Raw genomic sequence first — 21,161 nt, 5'->3', positions numbered from 1 at the left:
CTGTCACTGTTCCCTGCTTTCACTGTAAACACGGGGGTGTGGATAGCTGTTCACATCTCTGCTTTTCATCCTTTGCATATACATGCAGAAGTGAAAGTGCTACATCCTGCACTGTGCGGTTTTTAGGATTCACTGTACTAATTTCCATAGCAGTGCATAAACATTCCCACCTTTGGGTGTGTCCATACTAGCACCTCCCACAGTCACTGTGAGAGAGAAAGGAGGTAGTGAGACCAAATCGCCGTACCAAATGGAGGCTTACTACCCCACAGCGCAGTGTTGGTGCCAGGATTGAGAGTCTATTTCACTGGTGCTAAACAGAGAAAACAAGACCTTTATAAGATGTGTAATTTTTATTCTCTCGAACTCTTTGATACTTTAGGGATTGATGAACCGTTGCACATCAAGAGAAGAAAAATAATAAAACCAGGTTTCATACATAGCCCATGGAAGAGTGCATACATCAGACAGCACAGAATTGATACAAATTGGAGACGAGGAGAACTCAGATCTCCTAAGGTAACAGACTCTTGACATGGTAACAGAAACCTTTCATCAGTAGTAATGCGTGCTTTCTTCACTAGTTGGCTGCAGTGCAACTCAGTGCCTACCTTCTATGGAAAGGAAGTGGCTATATCTCAAAATCAACTCAAAGTGCAATTATCAGCCTTCTTTTATTTCTCATTTCTTTAACCTGATAATTTTATTGGAATCAAGGATAATTGATTGAGGCATAGTGTCTCATGCTTGTAGTCCTTGTATTTAAGAGGCCAAGGCAGGGGGTGACTTGAAGACCAATCTGAACAATATACTGAGTTCTAGGCCAACCTGAGCTATAGTCTCAAAAATATTTCTCCCGGAAAAGGTGAGTTGAGACAAACTAAATCTCTACTAGGCCACGCTGCATGATTCTGTGTTCCCATGATTCCCACTAGAGTTTGCAGCCCTCTAGCCTCATGGGCCAAATGAGTTTTTCTGTGTTTGTTTGTTTGTTTTTAATGATTTGATGCAGAAGTCTCATTTTTCTGTTTTGGAATATTATTTCAGGTGTATAAATGGTAGAAATACTAAATATATACTTTAGTAACAAAAAAAAGTAGCCATTTACTGGAGGCATTGGTTTGTTAGCCAGCATACCCTGGGATAATATTTAGGTTGGGAAAAAAAAAAAAAAAACAACCTGTTATTTGCTATTCCTCTGTGTCTGGGTGCTTTATCTCTCTTCTTTTTTCCAGTGCTAAAAGTTGAATCTAAAACCCACTCCTCCTCCTCCTCCTCCTCCTCCTCCTCCTCCTCCTCCTCCTCCTCCCCTCTTTTCCTCTTGCTCCTCTTTCTCTTCCTTTTCTTCTTTACTATTGAGGTGAGGTTTGGCTCAGTATCCAGGCTGCTCTGGCGCTCACCTATGTATCCCAGGCAGGCCCTAACCTTGTGGTCTTCTGTGTTGTCCTCTCTGAGAGCTGCAGTCAGAGGCCTATGTAATCAGGCCTGGTTTTCTGCTGTTTTTGTCAATAGTATTTACTAAAATAAAGTAACTTTTGTTTTAACTTAAACAGATTAGACATTTGTGTTGGAACCATCTTTATGAAGTTTTGGCTTAGTAATGCTAATAGTGGACAGTAGAATGTGGAAATCATATATTTTATTTATGGTCAATGTTTAATTTATTTTCCTTATCCAGGAAAAAGATGTGTTATATCTTTTATATAAATTTCATTCTAAAAAGTAGATTATGGATTACTATTCTGACACATGACTCATTCTTGTTTGCATTGGTGTGTGTGTGTGTGTGTGTGTGTGTGTGTGTGTGATGTATGCACATGTATGTGCACACACACATATAGGCCAGAGGAGGTGATTAGTTTTCTCCTTCTCATTCTCTGTCTGACTTACTTTTTAGATAGTCTGTCTCACTGATCCTGGTGCTAGACTGGCAGTTACAAGCCCCATCAACTCTTCTGTCTCCACACCCCTCTGTCAGGGTTATTGTGTGACCATACCCAGTTTTTATATGAGTTGTAGGGATTTGGCCCCAGGTTCTGTATACCTGAGCCATCCCTGCAGCCCTTCACTGTATTGTAAAGAATGTGCTATAGTAACATCCCTGGGATGTATATATGCTATAGTAACACCCCTGGGATGTATACATTTCTCTTACAGGTGCTGAAAGGGCATGATGATCATGTGATCACGTGCCTACAGTTTTGTGGCAACCGCATAGTTAGTGGTTCTGATGACAACACTTTAAAAGTTTGGTCAGCGGTCACGGGCAAGGTAAGTTCACTTGTTTCCATATGTCAGGGAGTCACCATTTTGTGTGTGCAGTACAGTAAAGGAGGTGTTTTGATCCCAACTGTTTTAATAATGAGTATCAGGCCTCCTTTAGAAATGTGTGCCCTCTCCTTATGGCTATGAATGTCACCGTGGCATGCTGGTGGCAATAGTGTGGTCTTTATCTAAATAGTTTACGTCTTTGTCACTTAGAGAGTCTAAGGTGTCTCTAAGGTGTCTCTGGTGCACATCCTCATTTCTTTACCTCAGTTCCTTTCACCTTGCCCATGTGAGTTAGACTCCCTACTTCCTGATGCCTTCCAAAACATGACTGAGAGATTTGTAATTTTCCTTATAAACTGCTTTGTTGCTGAGCTCTCTGTAATTTAGAAATCAAGTGAATCCTGTTACAGTTACCTCAGGCATTAGTGATAAGGAGCTGAAGCAGGGCTGGAGAGCTGAGCAGTTCAAGCAGCGGCTGTACTTTACACACCTTCTACCCTTCCTTAGCCAGTTCAAGCAGTGGCTGTACTTCACACACCTTCTACCCTTCCTTAGCCAGTCTCTAGTCAACATTGACTTTATATGTCCAAAAGAGAACATTTCATGAATTAAGTAATTGACCATTTAAAAAATGAACAGAAAAAAGTATGTGAAAGCTTATGTTTTTAAAAATTTTTTGCTGTGTTGATCCTTGAACAAGAATCTTACAAATACTCAACTCGGATGTTAAAATGTTCAGAGCAGCTACACGTTTCCAGGGCATAATATTAGATTGGGTTTATCTCTGAGTCTCAGCGTCTGTCTTGACATGTCTAGAAGTAGCACGGGCAGCCCTAACTGCCACCTTCGGGCAGATGGGGAGAGCTGTGGTATGTGGCCACACCCAGCTCTCCCTGCATTCTTGCCTAGGTTTTCCCGCAGAAGACACTGGCAGCTTGAGCAGTATTTAATCCGAGGCCAGGCTAGGGCTGTTGAACTTGCCTGCCCTCGTGATACTTGCTTTCTGGCTGTCTTATTCCTTGTATCATAGAATTCTTTTTAAAAAATTTTACTTCATTTTATTATATGCATAAGTGTTTACTTGTATGTATGTCTGTACACCACATGCATGCCAGTTACCCTCCAAGACCAGAACAGGGTGTCAGATCCCTGGGCACTAGAGTTACAGGCAGTTGTGAGGTGCCATATGGGTGCTGAAACTCAAACCCAGGTCCCTGAAAGAGCAGGCAGTGCTCTAAACCACTGAGCCATTTCTCTAGCCCCTTCATATTCACCTTATGTTTTATACTGTTTCCTTTCTGCATTCTTGTTCCTCAGTCATGTATCCCTGTATAAGCATATTCTGCTACCAACAAGCAAATGGTGGTGATGGTGTCATGTAGCATTGGTGTGCAAAAATGCTTTCCTAGTGCTCCAATAAAGTTGAATAAGTGCAATTTATTCCAGATTTTAAGGAGGTGTTAGTGTAGTCTTTGACTTGGTTGCATTTCTACCTCAAGTTAATCATCTGAAGTGTTTTTCCAGTGTCTGAGGACGTTAGTGGGACATACAGGTGGAGTGTGGTCATCACAGATGAGAGACAATATCATCATCAGTGGATCAACCGACCGGACTCTCAAAGTGTGGAACGCTGAGACTGGAGAGTGTATACATACTTTATATGGGCACACTTCCACTGTGCGGTGTATGCATCTCCACGAAAAAAGGTAAAGGACCTGCGGTTAGAGTGGGGCTCGCTCTACTGTTCCTTGTGACTCTGGGATTCATAGAGTGCTAATGAGCTCTTCAAGTAGACCCTAAGGATAGAGTGCAGATGTCCTAAACTAAGAAAGTTAGGCTTAAAAGTGGAGGATTGTCTAAATTTCTTTCATTTGATATATGGCTGTTTTTCTTCAAACTCTGCTCTCTAATGTGTTTTGATGATTCATCATCTTTAAACAAAAGTCATTTTCTTTCTTGATTTTCATATGTATGCTGTGTAAGAACAGCAAATTCAGTCACTGGAACTTGTAGCCTGAGTCCTTGAGTGACACACCCACTTTGCCCCCACTCCAATACATACCTGAATGTAGACACGCTGAGGACCAGGGGCCTTAACTTACTGTCAGTACTAGTCATCCAGACTGTTCAGAGCGCTCAGACAGGGGGTTCGCTTGCCTTCTCCCCAGCTGTCAGAGAGCCCTCATATTAGGAGGGGACTGCCGCCCTTCTGCCCACCAAACAAAGTCCCGGCTTCAAAGTAGTCTCAGGCGAGCCTGGCCTATTTGTCCTTTCCTTCCTAGTTCCTCTGCCTGGTGCTTTTCCTCTCAGGCTTCTGCTAACCTCAGGTCCTTCTGTTGACACAGCTTCATTGCACTCGGCTAAGAAGTTGTGTTTTCTACTCCATTGTCACTTTTGGTCTGATGTATCACATGTTGCTAGTCCTTGCACTGAAAAGGCAGAGACAGGAGGGCCCTTGAGTTCTCAGCTTTTGGGGGGACCCTTTCCCTGACAGAATGTATCCTAGAAGGGCCCTGTGTGGGATCCACAACATTCATGACCTACACTTCTGTCCAGACTGCTTGCTATTAAGAACCATTGCTGTAAATAGACTTTCCCTGCAGCCTCCAGAGTACAGGGACTCCTCTCACTCATAAATTTGAAACTGCTTTGCACAGTATGTTCTGTGATTAAAATTTAGGGATGGGTTTGGAAGGACATCACATTTCCACTTTTGTTGTGCTCATTCTCCCACACGTCAGCACACCACTCTGTCTAATGTAGAGTGGCTTTTATCTCTTGGGAATGACGTAAAGGTGCTTGGTTAGTAATCCAGAGGTTACTGCATGATTGTCTCACTCTGGTTGTTAGAAGAGTATAATTTTTGTAGCACTGAGACAGTTTCCTCAGGCATTTCTGTTACTGCTATAGGAATATCTTTAAGAATCTCTAAGTCACCAGCTGTGAGCACGTGTCTGAAACTGACTTTCCCTGAATGTGAAGCTTAAGGAAACAGCCATGGCTCTCTGAGTCCCAGATTCATTTTAAAATTCCATTTTGTTGAGAAATAATTGTATTGAAATTTTTACTTACTCAAATAGGTAATAGGAGTTCCTAACTGCAGTGTAATGAAATGACAAAGATCATAAAGAGGGAAAGTTCTGGATTGTTGTAAGTTCATTCCAGCTGGAGGTGCATTGAGGACTTTTGCATGTTACTGCTCATCAAGATCTTGTTGTATGTATGGAGGGCTGCTCGCTTCCTGGGTGCAGTACAGTGCCTTCCACACTGGGCCATGGAACCTTGATGTGGAGCCAAGGTCCATAAGTCAGGGAACCAACCAGACGACCAGCTGAGCTTCAAGTCTTCCTCACTTCCCATTCCAGGCAGAGGAGTTGGAATTTGCATTTGAAGGCATTAGGTGGAATTTCTCCTGAAAGGATTTCTGTTTAAGAAAAAGAGGAGAAAGCAAGTTTTACCTGTCCTGTGCATTCATTTCCTAACCCTTGTGTTTTGTTCTGTTCTGCTCTGCAGGGTTGTGAGCGGTTCTCGAGATGCCACTCTCAGGGTTTGGGACATTGAGACCGGCCAGTGTTTACACGTCTTGATGGGCCATGTAGCAGCAGTCCGCTGCGTTCAGTATGATGGCAGGAGGGTTGTCAGTGGAGCGTATGATTTCATGGTGAAGGTGTGGGATCCAGAGACTGAGACCTGTCTACACACGTTACAGGGGCACACTAACAGAGTCTATTCATTACAGGTAAGACCGGGGCTCCCCACCCTTCCTTCGATTCTCTGCAGTGACTCATAAGTGTTCTCCTCAGACACTTACTGTCAAGTTGCTGTTTATATGAATCTTAAAATTAGCATGAAGAAACACAGATTTCAATTTCTGTGATCCATTTTCTCTTTAAAGTGCAAATACTTGTCTTGGAACCTGATACTTCAGGATTATAAATTTTGCTACATTAATACTTAGTCTCCTAGGAGAATAACTTGGATTTTAATAAACTCCTTAGCTGAGGATTAATTTGGCTAAAAGCTGCCCCTTTGCCTTGATAGCTAAAAGTTGATAGAGCATGTGATTGTGACTTCATCCCATTGAAGTCGCGGCGCCTCTCTGTGGGATGTTCTGTGCTTGCTTGGCCAGGGCCAATGACTGGGAGCCACAGAGATGAATTTGACCAACCTGTTGTTTTCCTTTAAATTTGAACTCGATATTTATTGATAGATTGTAATATTTCAAGAGCTTCAGTAACTAGACATAAAACGTGGGTTACTTTTATTTCTGGAAATGCAGCGTTTTCCATTTTAAAATATTTCCTGTTACATAATTTCCTTCCCAGTTACTACTGCCTGTTAGTGACGAGCAGGGTAGAAGAGAACCCCAGTGCTGACGCAGTTCTTCTTAGGGCATTGGATTCTTAGTTGATGATACTGCCCAAGTAATGAAGTATTGATATATGATAAAGATGTTGATTACTTCAGAAAAGATGCTGGCTTCCAAGGGGATGGAATTGGTTGCTAATGTTGCTGCTTGTGATGTGCTCAGAACCGCAGAGAATGAAATGACCTCAGAGTAGAGAGCTGCATGTTAGATTTACCTACTGGGATCAGTAGGTGCTTAGTGACTTTAGTGTCCTTGGGAAGCTGAAGAAGAGAGACTACATAGCTTGCTTTTGTTACTAAAATGCCTCCTCTTCTAATTTCTGATACATTTTTCTTTTGGAATATTTGCTAATTAACATTAATTTCTTGTAAACAACTTCATTTTACAAACACTTTCTAATGGAATTTATTACTGAGCATCATAAAAGTTATCTGTGGCTATTCTCTTGCCTTTAACAAAGGCAAGAGCCTGCTGATAAGCATGTCTTTGTCTTAGGCTCTGGCTTTGGCTTTCTAACAGACTCCACAGTCTTACTAAATACTGGGCTGTAGCTTCCAGCTGGGACCAGGTAATTTGAAAGTAATGTTGTTTATTTCAGGAGCTTTGATGCCTTCCTGAAGTTTGAACTATTGGGCTGGTTTGTTTCTTTTCTTTCTTTTTTTTTTTTTTTAACTTTAAGAGAAATTCTGAAAGAAGTATTTTGAAGGCATGATCTACAGACTCACATGGCATGCACTTCAGCTCACCTAAAAGTTTATCCCAATATGCTCTCTATTCTGGCCTACATGTTGCCTGTACCCCTCTTCCCATTGTGAGTCAGGTCAGCAGCTGATAGGACAGGAATCCATGTTTCTGTTCTAATACTCTTGTCTGTTGTAGTTTGATGGCATCCATGTGGTGAGCGGATCTCTTGATACATCAATCCGAGTCTGGGATGTGGAGACAGGGAATTGTATTCACACGCTAACAGGACACCAGTCGTTAACAAGTGGAATGGAACTCAAAGACAATATTCTTGTCTCTGGGAATGCAGATTCTACAGTTAAAATCTGGGATATCAAAACAGGACAGTGTTTACAAACATTGCAAGGTAAGTTCTGGCCATCTGTTAGCCATGTCTTTAAAAAATGTCATTGTTACTCAAGAGAGAACCTGTGGAGAACAGAGATTTAACCTTATACAGAGTACTTACTCCTGATGAGTTTGTGAATATTTGGTTTTCAAAAGTAGGCCACCTTGAGAAATGGTTTTCAATTGTGTCTTTAATGTGAAAATTCTTAATCATTTCCTACGTGTTCAGTTGACTCTGTTTAACCTTAACAATGAGAAGAAAGACTTGGCTGTCTCACAGAGCAGAGCTTTTTTTGAGTGATCATTTTATTTTGAATTGAAGCATCTCTGATAGGAAATTACTTTGGCCTCACTTAGTCAACTCCTTTGGTCAGAATGGAAGGAATAATGGTGCTTTCTGAGGCAGAGGGTCAAGTGAGGAGCATTGGCATTAGGAGGAATAGCACCATTGGGTTCTCCATGAATAACTTTCTTCTCTTAGTCACGGCCCTTAGAAGATGTTACTGTTGCTTGTTTGTTTGTTTGTTTGTTTGTTTGTTTGGAGTGAGGCCATCAGGAGGCAGCACAGGGCAGCCTTTGCTCATTAATTGTTACTGTTCCTAGGAGTTTGGGGTAGTCACAGATGCAGTTTCCTTCTTTGACTGGTCAGTTCAGAATGGGGGAGTGACAGAGTGACAAACCCAGCAGTGGACCGTGTGTGCTGGCTGACCAGGGCTCCTGGGAGCCAGAGCTCTTGAGACTTTTACCGTAGTTACAAATAGCTACCAGATTTTCTTACATCCAAGCTGGTCCTAAACTACAGCAAGGTTTCTAAATGTGCACCCTTTTAAATGTTGCGTTTCTTGTATGTTCTAAGTAGAAGAGCCAAGTCCCACGCAAAACCCCTTAGCATCGCTCCTAAGCAGTAACCACCCTTTGCCTTTGCCTAGGTCCCAGCAAGCATCAGAGTGCTGTGACCTGCTTACAGTTCAACAAGAACTTCGTAATTACCAGCTCAGACGATGGAACGGTGAAACTCTGGGACTTGAAAACGGGTGAATTTATCCGAAACCTCGTCACATTGGAGAGTGGGGGGAGCGGGGGAGTTGTGTGGCGGATCAGGGCCTCAAACACAAAGCTGGTGTGTGCAGTTGGAAGTCGGAATGGGACTGAAGAAACCAAGCTGCTGGTGCTGGACTTTGATGTGGACATGAAATGAAAAGCAGACAAGATGAATTTTGTCCAACTGTGTAGACAATATACTCCCTATCCTTCCCCCCCGCGCAAAAAGACAAAAACAAACCAACAAAAAATGAAAAAACAAAAAAAACAAAAAAAAAAAGAGAGAAAAAAGAAAAGGAAAAAACTCCCTTGTACTCAGTGGTGCAGGATGCTGGCTTGGGACAACAGACTGAAAAGACCTACAGACTAAGAAGGTAAGAAGAGACAAGAGACCGTAACTGACAGGAGGCGGCAGCTGTGGCAGGATGGAAGGCCTCACTCAGACTGAGGGGCAGCTTGGCGAAGCGAGGCTCTAAATCCAACCAGGTGCAATTATTCTTTATTTTCTTCTCCAGCGGTCATTGGGCAGAGCTACATCGGCGTTCCCGTCACCTAGAGAGGAGCGGCGATAATATCCAAACATGGGCTGCTTATCTTCTGATCAGAAAGATCTACAACAAAAAGTCATTTTTTCTGATGTGGAAAGGCTTAAAAAAATTACTGTGAATTGTTTTTGTACAGTTATCATGAAACTTTTTCTTTTTTTTCTTTTTTCTGTTTTTGTTTTGTTTTGGTTTTTTGTTTTTGCCAACCATTGCCAATGTCAATCAATCACAGTATTAGCCTCTGTTAATCTATTTGCTGTTGCTTCTATATACACTCTTCAATGCATATATTACTCAAAGGTAGCAAGTTGTCCTGGGTTCTGAGAGTCCTGAGATGGATTAACTCTTAATCAGCTGGTGCTAGAAGTAGGTCTTCAAATACGGGGTCGTTGTCCCACCCTGTACTGTACTCCCAGTGGCCAAACTTATTTATGCTGCTAAATGAAAGAAAGAAAAAGCAAATTATTTTTTTTTTTATTTTTTTTCTGCTGTGACGTTTTAGTCCCAGACTGAATTCCAAATTTGCTCTAGTTTGGTTACAGAAAAAAAAGACTTTTTTGCCACTGAAACTTGAGCCATCTGTGCCTCTAAGAGGCTGAGAATGGAAAGGTTTCAGATAATAAAGAGTGAAGTTTGCCTGCAAATAAAGAATCGAGAGTGTGTGCAAAGCTTATTTTCTTTTATCTGGGCAAAAATTAAAACACATTCCTTGGGACAGAGCCTGAGGCGCCTGTTCTGTGGAGAAACTTCTTTTTGAGGGCTGTGGTGAATGGAAGAACATACACAGTAAAACTGACAAGATATTTTAAAGATCTATATAACACAAAGGAAAAGGAAGTTGCTGGTCAGTCGTAGCATCTTACAGTATTTGGGAAAACAACTGTTACAGTTTCATTGCTCTGAGTGACTGACGTGAGAGGAATTCGCTCTGCAGTGACGCTGTCTGTCACTCCAGCAGGACGAGCGAGCAAGCAGGAGTCAGATGGTCCGCCTCATTCACCAGGAGCCGTAACTCAAGCTGAACTGTGAAAGTGGTTAACACTGTATCCTAGGCCGTCTTTTTTTTCCTCCTCCTGTTTATTTTTTGTTTGTTTTATTTATAGTCTGATTTAAAACAATCAGATTCAAGTTGGTTAATTTTAGTTATGTAACAACCTGACGTGATGGAGGAAAACAACCTGTAAAGGGATTGTGTCTATGGTTTGATTCACTTAGAAATTTTATTTTCTTATAACTTAAGTGCAATAAAATGTGTTTTTTCATGTTATTATGCCTGCTTCTTCCACTAGATAATACTGTTTCATTATAAATATATTGTATTTATGTCCGATATTTAAATAGTCAGGTTTTGGGTTTCTTACATCCCCTGCATTGTGACAGAGAAACAAGTGCTTCCAAGGTCAACCAAAACAGACACTGCAGATGTCACCCTGAACTATCAGGGAGGCCACTCTTGTATTTGCATTGGGTATATGAACATGAGAGCTGGTTTCTTCTGGTCATAAAACTTGTGGTAATTACAACTAGAAGCCTTGTAATGAGTTTACCTTCAGATCCCATGGACCAAGTGCTCGCCGATGCAGTCTCATCCTTCCTTCTCTCAGGCTGTCTCTGGCCCTGAGACATGGCCTCTGTCACCTTTGCCTCAGGTGGACCTGAGAGCTGTGCTCAAGCCTTGGTGACGCCTCAGAGAAAGCAGCGGGATGGCAGGACTGAACCCGCTTCCAAAGGCTGAGTGCAGGCCTCCACTGGCAAAATTCTAGCAAACTAAAACAAGAGGGAAATGCCTTGTCTCGTTTTTGTTTTTTGTAGTATTTACTCTTCTGCTGCTGTTAAAAAGGCTGGAAAGACATATATCTCTAATAATTTCAACAACCCAGACCATAGGGAATAAATCTCAAATAAACATGAAGTCTTCCCTGTAGAGAATGAGGCTTTCCTAGCCATTGCCCCTGTCCTCTTTCTTCACAGAGCCACTGTCTTAGTTAGGGTTTCACTGCTGTGAGCAGACACCATGACCAGGGCAACTCTTATAAGGACAGCATTTAACTGGGCTGGCTTTCAGGTTCAGAGGTTCAGTCCATTATCATCAAGGAGGGAGCATGGCAGCGTCCAGGCAGGCATGGTGCAGGAGGCGCTGAGAGTTCTACATCTTCATCTGAAGCTACTAGGAGAAGACTGACATCCAGGCAGCTAGGATGAGGGTCTTAAAGCCCATGCCCACAGTGATACCCTACTCCAACAAGGCCACACCTCCTAATGGTGCCACTCTATGGGCCACACTGCTCAAAGGCTAAGTCAGATCCCAGAGTCTGTCTTAAAGTGGATGCTGAGCATAAAGAGGCACTGCCTTACACACTGTTCAAGGAAATCTTTTTGGTTCATTGGGCCTCAGCAGGCACACAATAAGATAGATAGGGCACACAACAGTGAACACTGGAGTATTACATGACAGAAAGCAAGGCACAATGTAGATTAAGTGGGCTGTGGCAGCTCTGGGAGGACCAGAGCACAGCCCAGAGCCACTTATGCTGTTCACTTTGGTGACATTGGTCAACAAAAAATAATTGGCTGATAGAGTTCTTGGAATTGATATTTGTAAAGGGTCACATATATGATGCTACACTGTGGTATAATTCAAGACAACACCCACCTTTAAAACATGGCAAAAATGAGAGTTCACTGGATTCGCAGATAACCCAGCATCCCATTTCTAATAGTTACTAGATCTCTGACCTTTCAACCTCATCTGTCCTCACATTCAGATTTGGAAGAGAGCATCTCCAAGGTTAACGTGAGGGTTGGGTGGAATGTTACAAAGCTCTCACAGAGTTAGCAAGATGGCCTGGTGCACAGGCTTGCTGCCCTTGGGTCTGTCCCCAGGATCCGTGGTGGAAGGAGAGACCCAACTCCCAGAAGCTGTGCTTCGGCTTCTATACGTGCACCACAGCATATGAACGCCACAGCTGCCCCCATCATGCACGCACACAAACAACTTCAGTTTCGGAGAAAATAGACCAGGTCATTGTAATGTTCTGTATTTGACAATTATTTTTACGGTTCATTCAAGTATAATGAAATATACCTGAAAATATATGATGAAATATATGATTTTCATATAATGAAAATGGCATAGGTATATATATAATTTTTATTTATATGTGTGTTTTTATTTTTAAGTCAGGTTACATAGATTCTGCAATTTTAGAAAAATATAATACAAACTAATATTGAGCACCTAACGGTGATACTATGTCTACTCAGGTGTTAAGTGTTCTAGGAACACATAACGTTTGCGGATATACAGTGGCTCTGTTGCTAGAGTGCTTGCACAGCATGCACAAAGCCCTGGGTTCCATCCCTAGCACCACATAAACCAGATACTGTGATTCCTGTAATCCCAACGTTCAGAGAGTTGAGACAGCAGTTATCCCTGGCAAGATCTATTTCAGATCAGAATACAAAAGACCCTGTGTTCAAAAAAAAAAAAAAAAAAGAAAGAAAAGTGAGTCTGTCCCTGAAAGAGAACATGTGAGTCTTCTTCTAGAGAAAGTAAGGAATTACTATAGTTTGCAAAAACAAAAGTCACAGTTTCACTCTTGCTGAAGGAATTTGCTGTTTTATGTAGCTACATTTGTAACAAAGCCTAATGCTCGGATTAGGGCAGAGCAGTGACCAGGGCAGATGTTCAGCAGGTGCTCTCAGTCATGGCAAAGCACTGGGCCTTCATTTCTTAATGAAATTGTTGATAATTTTGACTCCCAAGCCTCCTGACAGATTCAGTTATTTCGGTTCTTTCATTAATCTGCAATAGCTCCTGCCTACCTAAAAGCTACGGGAATGCTCCAACCTATTTGTTTAGTTTCAAAAAGAAAAAGAAAAGAAAAAAAGCAATTGACATCTAATTATTTGTATCAGCTGTTGTAGGGCCATTTCCTCAATCCTCCACCAGGTTTATTATAATGTCTTTCCTTGAATGGATTAGAGGATACAGTCAAACAGAAACAAGAGAAATCTCCTTGGAACCTGTCTCCAGTGAATGAGAAGTTGCAGGTAACTTCCGAGAGACCCAGACCTTCTAGACCCTTCTTCCTAAGGTACCCACCGTACCTCAGGAGATAAGGGTTCCAGAAGAGCAGAGCCTTCAGCCTGCCTTGCTGCCTTGCCTTGGGCTTGTGTTCCAGAAACACGAAGCCCTGCTGCCTGCTCATTGGGACAGACTTCTGCTGCATTCCCTGCCCCTCTGGTTCCTTCCCTAGGAAAATGAAAAAGTTTGAAGTCTTCTCAGGCAGTCCGCCCCCTCACACAGCTTTATGTGTTTTCCTTCTGTTAGGCCTGCCTCATCCCCAGTAAAGGTCTAGACTGCAGCCTGTATTCTCTCAGGTTCAGCAGCCAAGGAAGGCTTTAACCTGCCCTACCTTAGGGCGAGTTCGGGAGAGCATCCTGGCATCCTGTTTGTTCTGTAGAGCTGTGTAACGCTTATGGGTGAGTTAGCTCTGTGCTGCCAAAACATGAATGAGTTAGAATAAATGCTGCTGAGGCAGGTTCTTCTGGCCTTTGCCTCATCTTGAAGATTGTGCGTACAAGGATCTCTACATGCACAGAGACTGCTGGATACAGTTTTATTCTGTGTTGATATCCTATCATTTCCTTGTTCCTTTTCCTCCTTCACCCGCCAAGAGGGGGAAAAAAAAAAGGAAAGGAAAAAAAACAAAAGAACAGAAAACAAAACGCCAGGCTAGATGGCTCCTCTCTGTAATCCCAGCCCTCAGGAGGTATGAGGATCAGGAGATTGAGGCCTCATGAGACCTGCCTCCAAAGGGAAACAAACAGTTGAAAAGGGGCTTAGTGACTAAAGAGACCCCAGTGTCTTCCTCAGTGGACCACCAGCCACTGGACATGAGGGGTGGTTATGTATGTTCACACAGTGTTCCTGGACTCCTGTGTTAGGTAACCATGTGGCAATCTGAAGAGTTGGTACATTCATTTTGGCACTTTCTGCCACTCACAAGCTAGATCCTGTTAGATCCAAAGTGGCTGCACTTGGCTCTCTTAGTCATTGCTTTGAATTTTAAACAAACATAGCATGATCTGGCATTGTAACTGTCCAGCACATCTCGCTAGCCACCCAATTAATACTAGTGAGGCCCAGATGAGTCCTCTTTCTAGGTAGATGAAGCAAAGCAACAACAGAAAACTATCAAAAGGAAATCTGAAAGTTTCTTGAGGGAAAGGGATGGCACCTGGCTGAAAGCGCCAGAGTGTTCATACCTCTCCCCAGTGAGGAAAAGTATAAAGGAATTCTAGATCCACCTCCTAGGAAGACTCGTTGCTGCAAAAGCCTGGCCACTTCCCAATTTACAATTGAGTATAAAAATAGCGGTGTTGCTATTTCAGATCTGATTCTTCCCAGGATTCTGGAGGACAAGGAACCACTGAGTGGACAATTTGATGGCTCTCTCCTGAACATCTTGGGCCAAAACCTATTTCTGCTGTTTGTCTTTGGACTTTGTTTCACTTGGACAGCTGTGGTCTGCAAGGAAAAAAAATTACTTTGAAGTGATCCTTGCAAACCAAAGGTTCCACTATAATGAACCACAGAAACATTTTACCAATTTACTCTTTTTTCCTCAAGAGGTTCACAGCTTACAAAAGAAACCACAAAGCACTCTTTCAGTACGAGGTTGCTAACTAGACTTAGATTCACATTGCAGTCCAGAAGACTTCATCAAACCCTCCTTACACCATACTAAGTAATAATCAGAAAAGGTGAGCTTGTCAATCTGACGACACTCCTGATAAAGTAAGGCCATTAGTTTAACACACCAAAAGGATCCCAAAAGGGATAGAGAGTACCTGTGGTAAACACTGGATGCAGATGTGGGAGAGCTGAAACTTACTAACTTAAGAAAGACTTGTCAAAACTTAATCCAAAGTGAGTAGTTAGAATCAGAACCATACAACAAAGTGAGAAATGTGGATCCATTCCTTCTGAGATGTCTAGGGGGTCATTACATTTGTGTGTTAGAAGTGCATTGTAGCATGGCTCTGGCCATCAGGAAGACTACAACTCCCAGCAACCCTTGCCCATCTAGGGTACTACAACTCCCAGCAACTCATTGCCTTTTTGTTGTTTCTTCAGTTTCAAGGTGAATTGGCCAGTCTCTCAACTTGTCCCCTTATGGTAGGTGAGGTAATATGAGGACAACATGATACAATGTAGGTCAAGTTAGTGTAGGGCTTAACATATAGTCATTAAGGATCTATAGTTATTACTGAATGAAAAAGCAAAAGGAAGACATGGTATACTAGGTATGGTAAAGGAGAAGGCAGGCTTATTGTAGATATGAGGGAAAGTGCAGACAGAGGCATCGGAGAGAGAGTCCATAGTGGACATGACCAGCAGACTGAGGTGGATCATGTGAGGAGAAACAAGAGGGAAGAAGACAGATAGAGAGGAGGGAATTTGGAGCAAGAGGCCAAAAGGGCTGGTCTAGCCAAAATGGCTGGAGTATATAGGGAAGAGCAACTGGGGGGAAGGGCACCCCAGCTTGGGCCGAAGAAGTTTAGTGTATGTGGCAGAGTATGCCAGCTAAGAGGACCCTGTATCCCTAGTAGGAACTGAGGGATGCTGGGACAACCTGGCAGCCAGGTCCAATTTGATATGTTAAATTGGCACCTCAGCCTTTTATTCTAGGTTTGAAACCTAACAACTACCATAACCTCAGCAGCCTTGTACACTTCCAACTCCAAGTAATTTTAATTAGCCTGTGTAATGAAACACTGTTATTACAGGCGATCTCATTTTATGGTCAAGCACACACAGAAAAGAGATACTTGTATTAGGGTTCCAGAGGACCCCACCCTTCTTTTTTTAAAGAAAAGGTCTCATGATGCAGCCCTAAATGTCATGGGATGCTCTACGTAGACCAGGCTAGCCTCAGACTTACAAAGCTATGTCTGTTTACATTGCTCATGTGCTGGGATCAAAGGTATGCAGTACTATGCACTGTGTATAGCTCATTCAGAACTGTCTTACAAATCTGAGAGAGGTGTGTGCATGTGTGTATGTATGTATGTATACATGAACATACACATGCACATACACACAGGTGTATGTGTGCATGCCATACCAGCTGTCCTCATTCTTGACCTATTAACTTGGAAAATATAAAAACAACCAGGAACCTTAACTGTGGAGAACTGTAGAAAACATGAGTTTTCTAGTGTTGTATGCTGGGAACCCCTCAATTTTTCCAACTGCAAAAACAAAGGAGTTGCCAAAGAAGAATTTGTTCTCTGAGATCCGCACAGCAGAGAAAATACAGGAGGAGTAGGGAAATTGTGTTGGTAAAGTCATAAGCCACCTCTTTTAGAGCGGGCGAGATGACTCAGCTGGAAGGGCGCCTGTCAGCAAGCCTGACAGCCTGCGTTCAATCCCTGAGACCCACACGGAGGAAGATGGAGACTAACTCCCACAAGTTGTCCTTTGACCTCAACGTGCCTGCTCCCTCCCCCTACAGGAATAATACATGCAATTATAATCTTTTAAAGAATGTCTGTTTTTAGGTCCTTGGGCATGGGGGCAGGGTATTGCTACAGAAGTAAAATACTTCAGTTACATAAGAATTTTTAAAAATAAATGTTACTGGTCTACTTGTGTGCCAAAAACAGCTATCCAAAGAGAGGAGCAGCAAGCCTTTGCATTCTGAGGCTTGAAAGGAGGACGGACCATGCAGAAGGTAAAGTGAATCCTCAACACATGTCAGCAGCCAAATGCTATTATCATCACCAGGAAGGAGAGAAAACCGGATTCAAATTCCATCTCAGCTACTTGTGTGACTCTCCAAGTTTTATTTTTTTAACACGTATTATTTACTGGGAGACATGCACATGGCACCCTACATGTGAGGAGGCCAGAGTGTGTGATGAACTATGTGACCGTCGTTGTCACTGCCACTATCACTGACAGTATCTTGATGACCATTTCCAGACTTACTCATCGGTAAGACTTCCAGGACACAATGTGCCAGGGATCTGAAAGCAGTCTCCCTATGGGAATGTTGTGTGCAGTGAGCCTCATTTCCTGTGAGGTGAAAGAGAGAGAGAAAATGACTGCACAATCAGATAGGAGTGTCTGCGTTTTGCTGAAGGGCTTGCCTCAGACAATCACAGTGGTGTGCACAAGGGTCCTCCAGCAGAGCTACTGGCCTACTCACTCAACACAGTTCCCTGTTGGCCTATATTTATTGCTTTATGCTTATTATTTTGCTTGAGACAGAGTAGCCCAGGCTGTCCTTGAACTTTCGATACTTCTTTCTTAGTCCATTCTTGGGAGTCAAAAGCATGCACCATCATGCCCAGCTTTCTTGGTCTTTTACTGTCTGTCTCCTAAATATGATAGGAGCGCTGAGCATTTGAAAAAAAGGTTGAAATTTCAGAGTAACCCTTCCCCCTCCAAAAAACAAACACCATAAGAAACTGTGATAAGGGACTATAATATGGAACTTTAGAGAAGTCTCAGTGGTTAAGAGCACATACTGCTCTTGGGAAGGACCACCTTTGGCTCCCAGCACCCATATTGACTTACAACTGCCTGCATCTCCAGCTCTAAGGGATCTGATGCCTCTAGCATCTATAGGCACCTATACTTTTGAACACACACACACAAAGAATATAAAATCTTATAAAGAATCATGTTATCTTTGCAGGAGGAAACACTGCATTGTGTAAAAAGAGCTTGTGGAAACTAAAATATGGGAAAAAAACCTATTCAAAATCAAAATTTAAAAAAAGCAAAATTAAACGGAAAGCTAAAGTAGGGGTAAATATAAAAGATTAGAAGATTGGTCTGAGATACCTACTGTCTGAATAACAAGATGTTAGGAAAGAGATTATAGAATGAATTATTAAAAAAATAATACAAGAAAATGAACAGAGTTGAAAGGTGATTAGAAGGACCACTGAGGTGCCTTTGAGAAAAACAAACAAGAAATTTGCCATACCATGGGGTTGAGGAGAAGATTCTAAACCCAGAGAGAAAGAGAAAATCAGGGATTAAAAGCTGGAAGGGCTGGGCTCTGACTGCGTTGGCAGACATGTACAAGGCTCTGGGTTCCCGCTGAAGCAGGTAGTTTACAGGGACAACTTAGTAACCTGGGACCCTCCCACCCAACACCTGCATCAAGTAACACACAAACCTGTCTCCAAATAAAGTAACTGGTCACTACAACCTGTTCTGCCATAGCAACCCCTAGCAACTTCCTTTTTGTGACCAAACACATCCTGGAACATAGTGTGAGATTTGAGGTAATGTTCAAAGCCTACACGGTTAGGTCCGAGTGCAGTAAGGCCAACTGTGTCTTCTAAGGTTTTCCAGATAAAACTGAATTTACATCTAATTCTTATGCACGATTGGATGTGCATATGATTAAGAGCAGGCACATCATGGGAAAGAACACGTGCAATGAATAGAGGTTTGCATAACCTAAGCCTATCAATCAAAACAGAAAACTACCCATACACTGACCCTAGCAACCAGGCCCTTCCTCCTGGAAACCAGGGAGGCACTGGAGCTTTGTGCTTGCTCGGGACAGGCAGCTCCCTTGTCATGTGCATCCACTCTGTGCTTTTCTCTTTGCTTCTGAGTGAAACTCGTTATTACTTCGCTATCTCCGTGGGCAGTTTCAATTCTTTGAACAAGACACCAAGTTCCATCTGATCTCTGAACCCCCTGGTTATACATTCCCGACACTGGAAAAAGAAGAGAAAGGGGAAAACTGAAACTTTAGTCTCCTCAATAGCAATGGAAGATGCCAGGGACCTTTAGACTTACATAGGTGGTTTGTTTTTAATTTAGGATTCAACATCTACCCATGATGATAATGAAACATAAGCCAGCCCCAATTAAATGCTTTCCTTTGTAAGAGTTGCCATGGTCATGGTGTCTCCTCATAGCAATAGAACACTGACTAAGATGGTGTGTCATGCAGAAAATAGAGTGTCAACCCAGGAGCTGAGCACAGGGCACTCTGAGATGATAGATGGTCAGCTGTACTTAAGCAGTTGAAGTGGGGGCCTGGAGGGCCCCTGAAGAAAAGTCCCAAAAGTTCAGAAGAGAGCAACAAATCATCTGCCAAGATAGGAAGGAAACTCTTCCAAGTTGAGAAGTTCAAACAATATTTTTAGAAAACAGAAAGATTTCATACATGGAAAGCTACGCAATAGATAAAATGAGGCAACTGGTAAGTTCAAAAAGATGGAAAAACAGCCACAGGACACTACTTAGCCTAAAATATACAATATTCACAAAGCCATAAATGTAAGTATGTAAAAATGTAAATACTAATGACTTTGATAAAATGGGGGAGGAAGAAATGGAAGAGAGTTGGTTCCTCATTGACCGCGATTAGACATTATTCATCTCTGAAGAGGAAGCTCTGGCTGTGTCCTTTCTCTAAGGCAGTAGTGAGATGCTCACCTCCATGGGCTGGGAGCTTGGGCTCCAGGTTCTGCATTAAGTGCATGGAGATGGGTAAACAGCCTGGTGCACTTCCTGGAGAGGAGGACTATGCCTGGACCCTTGAGGACGGTGACCCCTCTCTCCTCATCAGCCTGTTTCCCCATTATGTCTTCTTAACTCATAGTGGGATATATTTTGCAGTTTTCTTACCAAGAGTTTTAAGTTTTGTTTTTTTGTATTAGGAAGTTCTCTTTGGGAAAGTGTAAATAACTGATTTTTCTGGAAACCTAAGTTTAGAGTATCCATTTTTATAATTCTGTTGTTCCCTTTAAAATGTCTAGAGCAAAATTTCAACAAGGCCAGAGTAAAGGCAGTCACTTGGAAGGAGTTCTCTGGTAACTACTTGGCCTCCTTAAAGCAAATACACAAGTTCCTGACAGCAAAAGCATTTTGGCCCCAGGAAACGGCAAGGGAAATGAGTGGGTGGACATTGGTACCATGGGCTACTGCTGGCCTTCTATTTGCAAGGGCAGAGTCACAGCTGTTCTTTGAGTAAATTCATGTGCCCTGGCTTGGTCTCCTTGAAAATTCTAGAACCAGTGAGCCATTGTGGCCCAGGGCGTGGTGGCCAGTGCAGAAGGCTAACTGGTGTCAGCCCATCTGTGCAGGCCAAATCCCAAAGTCTAAATAACAGGCAAATAGTTGTCACCTGATCCTTCTGAATACACCCTAGCCTGCTCCAAAGTCCCTAAACCACAGACACGGCCTGTCTGCACTCTGTGGGTTTATGAGTCCTATAGTCAGAGGCTAACCATTTGTGTTTGCCTCACTGTGGCTTTCTGGGCAGTGGCCTAGACTTTTATACAGCAAGATGACTTCAGGTCTCACAACAAAGACAGATCGTGAGCAATTTTATCTGTCTTGTAGACCCTTGTAACCATCACTTATCAAATGAAATTGGCTGTTTGCTGAAACAGGCAGCTTCTTAATTTTCTGAAGTATCAGTGATGGCTCACTCAAGCCTTCAAACTAAAGTATCTGTGAATAGATTAAGGCTCAAGCTACTTACTACCCTAGCACACACACACCCTTATAAGTTAAAGCAGCTCTTAGAGGCTCGGGGTCTAACGTAACTAAATGACTAGGTTCCTCACTTAGGGTTTCAATGAAAGAGTCCCTTAAGTGTTGTTTGCCACCGCTGGACAACCTTGGCCCGACTTCCTGCATGGGCGTGCCTTGTAGAAAAGGAGAGAGTGCTGTGACATGTCTCCTATTAGAACTTGTATCTCCTGTTTTGTTGAATAGGACTATTTCCTTTTTCTTGTCTTGTCTTCCCCATCTGTCCCTCTGTCTCCCTTCCTTCTCTTTTTTGAGTGCTTGCTGTAACTCCCAAGTTGGCCTT

The 21,161-nt window shown here is 42.6% G+C and overlaps 1 protein-coding gene across 14 annotated transcripts in view; it reads left to right on the top strand.

The window, feature by feature from the left end:
- Fbxw7 (F-box and WD repeat domain containing 7) overlaps positions 1 to 10,564 on the top strand; it is a 162,913-nt gene extending 152,349 nt beyond the window's left edge. For 13 of the 14 annotated variants that reach the window (XM_052180261.1, XM_052180259.1, XM_052180253.1 and 10 more), the window contains 6 exons: positions 383 to 519; positions 2,158 to 2,271; positions 3,796 to 3,977; positions 5,785 to 6,010; positions 7,520 to 7,730; positions 8,641 to 10,564. In XM_052180261.1, coding sequence (XP_052036221.1) covers positions 383 to 519; positions 2,158 to 2,271; positions 3,796 to 3,977; positions 5,785 to 6,010; positions 7,520 to 7,730; positions 8,641 to 8,909 — 1,139 coding nt within the window. In that variant the 3' untranslated portion in view covers positions 8,910 to 10,564. The remainder of the gene's footprint in view (positions 1 to 382; positions 520 to 2,157; positions 2,272 to 3,795; positions 3,978 to 5,784; positions 6,011 to 7,519; positions 7,731 to 8,640) is intronic. The other variant, XR_007977495.1, reaches the window with a different exon arrangement.
- Positions 10,565 to 21,161: the final 10,597 nt, after the last annotated feature.

The sequence above is a fragment of the Apodemus sylvaticus genome, chromosome 4, assembly GCF_947179515.1.
Source record: "Apodemus sylvaticus chromosome 4, mApoSyl1.1, whole genome shotgun sequence".
In the NCBI taxonomy this organism is placed as follows: domain Eukaryota; kingdom Metazoa; phylum Chordata; class Mammalia; order Rodentia; family Muridae; genus Apodemus; species Apodemus sylvaticus.
Note: the sequence above shows the minus strand (reverse complement) of the source record. Positions and strands in the feature narration are given on the sequence as shown.